At 58.6% G+C, this 9,879-nt stretch overlaps 1 protein-coding gene across 4 annotated transcripts in view; it reads right to left on the bottom strand.

Annotated features, from left to right (window-relative positions):
- Nucleotides 1–3,539: 3,539 nt before the first annotated feature.
- The window catches only part of STXBP2 (syntaxin binding protein 2), a 10,967-nt gene continuing 4,627 nt past the window's right edge, over nucleotides 3,540–9,879 (bottom strand). For 2 of the 4 annotated variants that reach the window (XM_017879964.1, XM_017879962.1), the window contains exons 7-19: nucleotides 9,238–9,386; nucleotides 8,969–9,053; nucleotides 8,754–8,884; nucleotides 8,551–8,658; nucleotides 8,242–8,299; nucleotides 8,018–8,083; nucleotides 7,821–7,901; nucleotides 6,597–6,735; nucleotides 6,043–6,152; nucleotides 5,022–5,117; nucleotides 4,169–4,254; nucleotides 3,908–4,065; nucleotides 3,540–3,688 (exon numbers count right to left, since the gene is read on the bottom strand). In XM_017879964.1, the coding sequence (XP_017735453.1) occupies nucleotides 3,603–3,688; nucleotides 3,908–4,065; nucleotides 4,169–4,254; nucleotides 5,022–5,117; nucleotides 6,043–6,152; nucleotides 6,597–6,735; nucleotides 7,821–7,901; nucleotides 8,018–8,083; nucleotides 8,242–8,299; nucleotides 8,551–8,658; nucleotides 8,754–8,884; nucleotides 8,969–9,053; nucleotides 9,238–9,386 (1,353 nt within the window). In that variant the 3' untranslated portion in view covers nucleotides 3,540–3,602. Of the gene's footprint in view, nucleotides 3,689–3,907; nucleotides 4,066–4,168; nucleotides 4,255–5,021; nucleotides 5,208–6,042; nucleotides 6,153–6,596; nucleotides 6,736–7,820; nucleotides 7,902–8,017; nucleotides 8,084–8,241; nucleotides 8,300–8,550; nucleotides 8,659–8,753; nucleotides 8,885–8,968; nucleotides 9,054–9,237; nucleotides 9,387–9,879 lie in introns of all 4 variants that reach the window. The other 2 variants (XR_001887001.1, XM_017879963.1) reach the window with 2 other exon arrangements.

A 9,879-nucleotide genomic window follows, 5' to 3' on the forward strand; every position in this document is an offset into this window, starting at 1 on the left:
CTGGGGCCTATCATGGGGAGGGGGGAGGGGGGAGGGATTGCATTCGGGAGTTATACATGATATAAATGATGAATTGATGGGTGCTGACCAGTTGATGGGTGCAGCACACCAACATGGCACAAGTATACATATGTAACAAACCTGCACGTTATGCACATGTACCCTAGAACTTAAAGTATAATAAAAAAATAAAATAAAATAAAATCACCTCCCTCCCACTCCCTGCACCTCCTGTAACTTAAAATGCGTCCCTGCTGAGACCTTGCAAAGGCATATCCAGGGCGGGCAGACCCCAGGGGTCCACAGCCGACCCACTTTCTTCCCCACACCTCATACCCTTCACAACTCTGCTCATCCATCTCCCTGCCCCGGTGGGAGATTCGGATAAATCCTAATGGTGGAACTGCTGAATCAGAGGGGGCTGCATTTTCCTCAGTCCCCACCTGCAAATTGTGTGTGCAGTTTTTCTGGGACGAGTGTCCTTAAATTTCCCTGAATTCTCAAAAGGATCTGTGACCTCAAAATCAGGAGAGATGCCGGGCGCGGTGGCTCACGCCTGTCATCCCAGTACTTTGAGAGGCCAAAGTGGGCAGATTGTGTGGGCCCAGGAAACCAGCCTGGGCAACATAGCCAGACCCAGTCTCTACAAAAAAATAAAAGATTAACTGGGCTTGTTGACACGCACTCATGGCCCCAGCTATTCAGGAAGCTGAGGTGGGAGGATTGCTTGAGCCCAGGCAGTGAGAGAGGCTCTACCTCTGAAGAGGCTGCTTCCCCACCCGCTGCCCCCTCCCCAGGCACCCACTCCAGCAGCGAGAATTTCACCGCCGACATGAGACATGGGTCCCTACCTGTCCCAACTCAGACCCTGTCTATGATGTCCTATGGCCTCAGCAGGGACAAAAATCCTCACCATGACCTGTGTGGCTCCACGTGGTTCTCAGATTGGGTTGCAGGTCAGTACCCTCCCCTTCGGCTCCTCAGGGGCCTCTGGCATTCTCTGGCCTTGGCTTCTGCTCTGCCTCCCCTCCCTTCCCTTCGCCCTCTTCATTTTCATTCTCTATGCAAATGCTGCCTCCTTTAGGAAGCCTTCCAAGATTGCCCCCAGACTGGGTGGATTAGATGTGATATGGGCTCCCACGGCCCCTTTTGCCTCAGATTACTCACATGGCTGGCTGTATATCTGTGCCCCAGAAAGGTTTCTTTTCCTTTCTTTTCTTTTTTTTTTTTTTTTTTTTTTTGAGATAGGGTCTCACTTTTCCACCCAGGCTGGAGTGCAGTGGCATGATCATAGCTCATTGCAGTCTCAACCTCCTGGGCTCAAGCAATTCTTCCACCTGAGCGTCCTGAGCAGCTGGGACTACAGGCAGGCGCATGCCACCAGGTGCCTGACTAATTTTTCTTATTTTTTGTAGAGATAGGGTCTTGCTGTGTTGCCCAGGCTGGTCTTAAACTCCTGGCCTCAAGCGATCTCCCACCTCAGCCTCCTGAGTAAATTGGACCCCAGGTGCAAGACACCGTGCCCAGCTAATTTAAAAAATGTTTTTGTAGAGACAGAATCTTGTTATGCTGCCCAGGCTAGTCTCGAACTCCTGGGCCCCAGTGATCCTCCCACCTGGGCCTCCCAAAGCACTGAGATGACAGGTGTTTAAGCTACTTCGCCTGGCCTCTCCTGCTCTATTGGCGCTGTGAGTGCTATGGGCTGAACTGTGTCCTCTCCAAAAATGTCTATGCTAAAGTCCTGCCCCGCAACTGCCTCAGAAAGTGACTATACTTGGAGATAGGATCTTTAAAGAAATAAGTAAAAATGAGGTCATATGCATGGGCCCTAATCCAACATGATCAATTTCCTTGTAAGAAGAGCAGATTAGGACACAGACATGCATGGGGGCGGGGGGAGGAGACTGTGTGAGCACACCGGGAAAAGACAGCTGTCTACAAGGAAAGGAGAGGAACCTCATAAGGAGTCACCCCTGTGGACATCTTCATCTTGGACTTCCAGTCTCTAGAAACATAAGACTACAAATTGGTTTGTTTGTTTTGAGACAGAGTCTTGCTCTGTTGCACAGGCTGGAGTGCGGAGGCACGATCTCGGCTCTCTACAACCTCCACCTCCTGAATTCAAGCGATTCTCCTGCCTCAGCCTCCCAAGTAGCTGGGACCACAGGCGTGTACCACCACACCTGGCTAATTTTTTGTATTTCTAGTAGAGACAAGGTTTCACCATGTTGGCCAGGCTGGTCTCGAACTCCTGACCTCAGGTGATCCACCCACCTCGGCCTCCCAAAGTGCTGGGATTATAGTTTTGTTTTTGAAACGGAGGTCTCGCTCTGTCACCCAAGGCTGGAGTGCACTGGCATGATCTTGGCTCACTGCAACCTCTGCCTCCCAGGCTCAAATGATCCTCCCATCTCAGCCTCCTGAGCAGCTGAGACCACAGTGCACACCACCACACTTAACTAATTCTACTTTTTTTTTTTTTTGTAGACAGGATCTCACTATGTTGCCCAGGCTAGTCTTGAACTACTGGCCTCAAGCGATCTACCTGCCGTGGCCTCCCAAAGTGTGACTACGGGCATGAGCCATGGCGCCTGACAATTTCTGTTAAGTCACCTAGTCTGTGGTACCTTGTTACGACGCCCTAGCAAACAGATATACCCACTGAAGGTCCTGGTAAGTCCTGCAGTCAGGAGCCTCTGTGAACCCCATGGGGCTGGGAGGAGAAAGCAGAGTTTGTTGTGTGCCTCACATGAATACACCAGAAGCTGAACACAACTTCTGGCATCGTATGCCTACAGGACCCCTTGGAACAGTTCTAGGGGGGTTGGAGTTCCAGGGTCCATTCTGCTTAATAACAATATGAATGGAGAAGCCAAAATGGTTCCAGTGAAAATGAGGTAGCAGCAGCTGTCACGTTTGCATGCCACCAGCCTTCCCGCACTATCTCTGTTCTCTCCTCTGCAAAGCAGCTGCTATTTTGGGCTCCCTGTTTTTAGACTGGGAACCCCGTAAGTTGGCCAGGGCCTCACTGCTGGAAAATCTTAGAGCCGATATTCAAACGAGAGTTTTTTTTTTTTTTTTTTTTTGAGACGGAGAGTCTCGCTGTCACCCAGGCTGAAGTGCGGAGGCGTGATCCCAGCTCACTGCGGCCTCCACCTTGTGGGTTCAAGCGATTCTCCTGCCTCAGCCTCCCAAGTAGCTGGGACTACAGATGCACACCACCACATCTGGCTAGTTGTTTTGTATTTTTAGTAGAGATGGGTTTTCACCATGTTGGTGAGGCTAGTCTTGAAGTCCTGACCTTAAGTGATCCTCCCGCCTTGGCCTCCCAAAGTGCTGGGATTACAGGCGTGAGCCACCGCGCCCTGCCAAAAGTCCAAGTTCTTAACCTCCACAAGGGCTTGAGATGCCCTGGGGGGCAGGGAGAGGCTGATTCTCCTTCTGAGAGGATAATAGGGGTTGGTGGGGCCTGGGGCACAGGCCTGGCTCAGCACAACTCCCAGGGGATCCCTTAGAAAGAAAATGAGGTGGGCACTGGCTGGCAGAGAGACAGGAATAGTTTATTTCTCTGGAAAGGGAGGGGTAGGGGGCAGGTCCAGGGGTCAGGGCAGGGCAATGTCCTCCAGCTTCTGGTCCAGCGTCTTCAGGTCATCCAGGAAGCGGGTCGGGGTGAGGATGTGTGAAGAGCCTGTGCAGGAGCAGAGGTTTGGAGACGATGTTGGGGGACACTGCCTTCGTCTTTGACAGGCTCCCGCCAGGGTCCCAGCTGGTGTGGGGCTGTCCCTGTCCCTCGGCAAACCAGGTCCCTGACTCGGAGGACTCTGGAGTCTAGGAACCTAGAAAGTCCAAGTCCAGCCCCCGGGAAGCCAAGCCCCGGAGCCCCAGAGTCCCAGTCCTGGTGACTTACCAATGAGCACCTCCCACTTGCCCTCGGTGGCCCTGGTCACCTCATAGGCGGCCCTCATCTCTGACATGGCCACACCGCCCATGACGTACACGATGAGTCGGGGGCCCGCCCGGGCCTCTACGCCGGCCTTGTTCTTGTGCCAGTGACCGAAGCGGGCACTGCAGGGCAGGGGCACAAAGTCCAGGCAGGAGGTCCTCACCGCCGCCAGGCCGCCCGCTAACACAGACCCAGGCGTGGGTGGGGGCGGCCCCGGGGCCTCACCTGACGGCGGCCTGGGAGCTGGCCGTGGGGGCGGGGGCGGATACAAAGGGCCACACGTTCCTGTCCAGCCGGTCCTCCACGGCGTCCTGGTGGCCGAGACAGGGGTTAGGAGAGGAACCCCAGGCATGGGCCCAGGGTCAGGCATGCCCCCCACAGGGTATTCAGGGGCCAAGATCCTGGCAGACAGGAACCAGCATCTCCACCAGCTGCCTCTGGGGACTCTAGGCCTCTGGCCACTGGGGACCTAGAAATCTGGACCCATAACTCACTGGGAACCCACGAATCTAATTCCGCAACTCCTTGGGGACCCAGGCCTCCAGGCCCTTGGGGACCATCAGTCAATACCCCCAGCCCTTAGGGGAACCCAGAGTCTGGACTCTCAGCCCCTCGGAGCCCCAGAAGTCCAGATATTCGAGGTCCATGGGGATTAGGAGGCCCAGGTCTCTGGCCCCCAGGCAGAAGGAGGGGCTGGGGCTCTTAGAGGAACAAGGAGGAAGCAGGAAGCCGCCCGGGTCCATTACCATTGGATGGTGCTGCCCCGGGATCCTGGGAAAGGCCAGGGCTGGGGCTCAGGGGTGTCCTGGGAGGGCAGGGGAACAGACTACAGAGATATAGAGGAGGCAGCCAGCAGGTAGGGAGGAAGTGAGGCTCCCCAGCACAGACCCCGCTGTCGCCCCAATTCCTCAGCTGCAGGCTTGGTGTGCCCCCCTCGGCAGAGCAGATCGGTGCCAAGGGAATGCCAGCAATGAGCATTTTCCCCTAAGCCCTGAGGCTTAGCGCCTCGGCAGGAGGGAGGCTGAGCTGCCAGCTGATGCGGAGGGCTGGCCCCCACCCTGACCTGCCCACCCAGTACCTCCATTACGTCCTTGATGACCGGGGTCCAGCGGGACAGCTGATAGGTGGGCTCCATGCGCTCTCTCGGCTCCAGCCGGCTGGAGGTCCCCGAGCCCTACAGGTGGGGCAGGGAGGGCCGCAGGAGGATTGAGGGGAAGGAGGGTGGAGGTCCCCGAGCCCTGCAGAGGGGCTGGGCCTGGTGTGGCTGGGGGGGGGGGGATGGCAGGCAAAGATAGGGAAGTGGAACAGAGAGCAAGAGAGTGAGAGAGAGCGAGAGCGAGAGAGCGAGAGACAGCGAGAGAAACAGTGAGCCAGAGAGAGACAGAGAGACAGAGGCAGAGATAGGCAAACAGATAAGAGGCAGTGAGACAAAGTATGAAGGCAAAGAGAGAGACAAGAGATGAAGCGGGAAACAGAGAGGAAGACGGGGACAGAAGGGGCACAGAGAGGGGAGGGGAATGAGACAGAACAGAGAGAAAGGGGAAGGCAGAGAGAAAGGTAAGAGACAGAGAGATAGACACGGAGAAACAGTGCACAGCGAGATGGATGAGGGATGGGGGAGAGATGGGGACAGCGTGAGGGCACTGTGGAGGGGGAGCACAGGGCAGAAAGAGACATGGAGAGTGTCACACCAAGAGTAAAGCACCACACATGGCTGTTGTGCGGGTGCTAGATGGATGGTGGGAAGGAGCCCTCAGAGAACCCTGGGATACCGCAGATAGACAGCTGTGGTTGTAGCCCCCCACACTAGGGAGTAGACCCTACTCCGCTCTAGCACTCCAGACCACCTGCCCCCCAACTGCACCACTGCCAGGACCAGCCTAGGCAGACGCCCATTCTCTCCCCTAGCCTATTGTGTGAGCTGGGACTGGGGGAGGCCCCAGCATCCTCTGGGCCCCAGACCAGACCTGAAACACTGCTTTTGGCCTCCCAGCAACCACACCACGTCAGGAACCACACCATGCCTGTGCACCACCGGCCCTCTGCCTTGCAGGGCCCTGCCCTCTCCCAGAGTCCCCCCACGCCCGCTCCTGGCATACCCCGGAGTTGGTGACAGTGCCTCCCAGCTGCTCCAGGTTGCGGATGAGGCTGCTGTGCGCCTGTACATTGGCATGCTGGATCAGCTTGGCCAGGTTCTCCTCACTCACACCTGGGGGACAGGGATGGGCGGGGTGGAGGTGGTGGCCAGGTGGGCTCCCAGGTTTAGGGGAATTTGGGGTGGGCTGAGGTGCTCCCAGGACTCTGATGGAAGAATCTTGCAGTGGGGAGGGCCTCAGGACCCTAGGCTAGTGTGAGCAAGAGTGGGGAACCTGGAGGGGGTAGATCAGGGGCTCCTCCAGATGAGCTGAGGGAGCCCCACATCTATAGGAATCACAGATGTGAGGGTTTCCACGTCAGCAGGGAGCCCTCACCTCAATGGAGGAATCCCCAAGCCAATGGAGGAGGGTTCCCGGGTCCAGAGGGGTAGCTGTGGGGGTTGGTGAGCCCGGTGAGTGGAAATGACCCAAGGAGAGCTGTGGGGTTCAGCAGTTCCCAGGATTGTGGGAGACCCTGGCAAATGGGGGCATTCCGACTCCCCACAGCCCCCACCCACCATTGCGAAGGAGGATGTAGAGCAGCAGGACCCGGATCTTGTCGTAGGCAGGCACCGCCGCGTCCAGCAGCACCGGCACGATCAGCTTCATGGAGTCCTTGATCTTCTCCCCCTCCGCGTCGGAGCCCATGGCCAGGTCCTGCGGGCATGGGGTCAGCCGTCCACCGGCCACTATGTGTCAGGGAAGGGGATGGGAGAGGCAGGCCAGGGACATCCCCAGGGGTAGGCAGGCCAGGGACATCCCCAGGATCCTTGGCAAGAAGACATTTGGGTCCTACCTCATCTCAGCACCAGGTCTCAAGGTCCCACCCCTGTCCAGGGACAGTCTCTCCACAGGCCCTGCTTCTCACCCAGGTCCCACCTTTCCAAGGCCCTGCCCACTTATGCACAGGCCACACCCCATCCTGAGACCATCTCTCCGAAGCTCCACCCCTCACCCAGGTCCTATCTCTCCAAGTTTCCACCCCTCATCCAGGTCCCAGCTCTCCAAGGTTCCACCCCTCACCCAGGTCCCACCTCTCCACGGCTCTACCCCTCTCCCAGGTCCTACCTCTCCAAGGCCCCACCACTTACTCAGGTCCCACCTCTCCAAGGCTCCGCCCCTCTCCCAGGTCCCACCTCTCTAAGGCTTCACCCCCTCCCAGGTCCCGCCTCTCCAAGGCTCCGCCCCTCACCCAGGTCCCACCTCTCCAAGGTTCCACCCCTCACCCAGGTCCTACCTCTCCAAGGCCCCACCACTTACTCAGGTCCCACCTCTCCAAGGCTCCGCCCCTTACCCAGGTCCCACCTCTCCAAGGCTCCACCCTTCACCCAGGTCCCACCTCTCCAAGGCTCCGCCCCTCTCCTAGGTCCCACCTCTCCAAGGCTCTGCCCCTCTCCCAGGTCCCACCTCTCCAAGACTCTGCCAACCTCTCCAAGGTCCCACCCACCTATGTACAGGCCACACCCCTGTCCTGGGACCACCTGTGCAAGGCTCTGCCCCTCACCCAGGTCCCACCTCTCCAGGGCCCCATCCACCTAGGCACAGGCCACACCCTCATCCTAGGACCATTTCTCCACAAGACCCCCTCCTTTCCCACCAGGTCCCACCTCTCTCCAAGGCCCCTCCACCTCTCCACAAACCCTGCCCCTCCCCCAGACCCCCCCATCTCTACAGTTCAGCCCCTCCCCAATACACCGCCCTGGCAGGACCATCGCCCTCGCCCCCCGCAGGCCCCGCCCCACCTGCTCCACACTACACAGCTTCTCCACCGAGCCCTTGAAGTGCTTCATGCAATCATCTGCTAGATGCAAGTGCGTAGAATACTGTGGGGTGCAGGGTGGGAGTTACGGGCTGACAAAGGCTGAGTCAAGGCAGAATGCAGACAGAGCATGGGGTTGAGGGGCCAAGGTGTCCCCACTCCCTGCCCACCCAAGCGTACCTTATTCAGCTCCTTCTGGTACTGCGGCATCTTTTTCAGGATCTGGGACAGGTCTTTGATGTTGGCCTGGGGAAGTAGGGGGAAGAGGGTAGGAAGTGAGGGGTGAGGCCAGGCAATGCCCACCTGGGCCTCACTCCAGGCTCGAAATCTAGGCTGTGACCCTGCCCCCATGGGGAGGGGGCTTCCTTCCACCAGCGCCTTTGGTGACCTGGGTCTGCCCCTACCTTGTCCGTGGTCAGCCTCTTGCTCTCACAGAAGGTCCTCAGGAGCTCCGTGACCTTCCTGGCCATGAGGGTGGGCAGGGGTGAGATTGAGGGGAGAGGAGCCAGAAGTCATGTGTCCCTGCACCCGGCCACAGGTAAGCCCACTCAGGGGGCACAAAGGGAGGTGGGTTGAAATTGGAGGCCAATCTGGAGTCACACTGAGGGGTGCTCATGAGGGCCAAAGACCTGGCAGCAGCCAGGGATCCCAGGGCCGCTACCAGGCCCACAGTGGGGGAGGGGAAGGGGGATCCGGCTGCCATGTGCACGCACTTGGACACGTCTGCGATGTGCATGTGGCGAAGCTCCACCCACAGGTCATCGTCTTCGTCCAGCAGGACGGCCTTCTCCCGCGCCTCGCTCAGCCCGGTGGTCTCATATCTGGGGAGGAAGGAGGGAGCCTGGGGGTCAGGGGAGCTGAGGACTGGGGAACCAGGTCGGTGGCAAGGATGGGGGCGGCTTCCAAGTCTGCAGACCTGTATGTGTCCTGCTCTATGTCCAGCAGATCATAGGCCATGGCCTGGAACGTGAGCTCATGCAGTAGTGGGGACACGGGGTCCGCCGCCCGGTCCATGATCAGCAGCTGGGAGCGGGTTTTCTCTGGGCCCTGGGGTGGGGTTCAGGGCAGGAATGAGGCACTGACCCTGAGCTGCCTGGGGCTGCCCCTCACCTCCCAAGCACGCCCCCTTACCTCGCCCAGACTGGGAGTGTCTGCCTTGAAGGCGTTCAGCTTGGCCAGGACGGCATGGGCCAACTGGGCTGTGTCCTCTGGGCCCCTGGTGGGGAGGCCAGACATGGGGGACATCAACAGGGGATGGGGTCAAGGATGGGTTTGAAGGTAGGAGACAGGGACCAGGGTGAGGGCCGGGGCTGGGGTCACAAGAGAGGTTAAAGGTTAGGTGCTGCTCGTGGTTAAGGGGGAGGGGGCGGCATCGGGGTAGGGCTGGGTGGGGTTCCCACTTGCGGTAGCGGATGGCCGGGTACTCCTGCAGCGTGGCGCACAGTGTGGCAATCTGCTGGGCCAGCACCTCGAGCTGCCGCGCGCGCTCCCCTGCCCGGAAGGGGCAGTAGAGATTGTAGGTGCTATGGGGAGCATCGAGGGAGAACACCTGGGCGAGGAGGGGGACAGAAGCACCAGGGTTGCCGCTGCAGGTGCACACCTGCCCCGCTTCCCACGGCCGCCACCTGCACCTCCTGGGAGCCGTCTCTGGTCCCTGAAGCCTGCTTTGCCGACTTGGAGGCAGGCCCAGGTCAACCCTAAACCCATGCCTGGAGGAGTCAGTGGATAAATACCGCAGTCCCTGTCCTTTAGGCTGGCTGGACAACCCTGAGGTGCGCTCTGTGCTGCCCCCTGCAGGGGCCCAGTGGGATAGAAATCAAGGCAAGAGCTCCTTGGACTCCGGGTTCCTCCCCTTTTTAAAATTTTACTTTATGTATCTGTTTTTGAAACAGGATCTCGCTCTGTCGCCCAGGCTGGAGGGCAGCGGTGCAATCATAGCTCACTGCAGCCTCGACCTCCCAGGCTCAAGCGACCCTCCCACCCCAGCCCCCTGAGTAGCTAGGACTACAGGTGCACGCCACCACGCCAGGCTAATTTTTTAT

Source organism: Rhinopithecus bieti, unplaced genomic scaffold (assembly GCF_001698545.2).
Source record: "Rhinopithecus bieti isolate Rb0 unplaced genomic scaffold, ASM169854v2 scaffold_10589, whole genome shotgun sequence".
Lineage (NCBI taxonomy): Eukaryota > Metazoa > Chordata > Mammalia > Primates > Cercopithecidae > Rhinopithecus > Rhinopithecus bieti.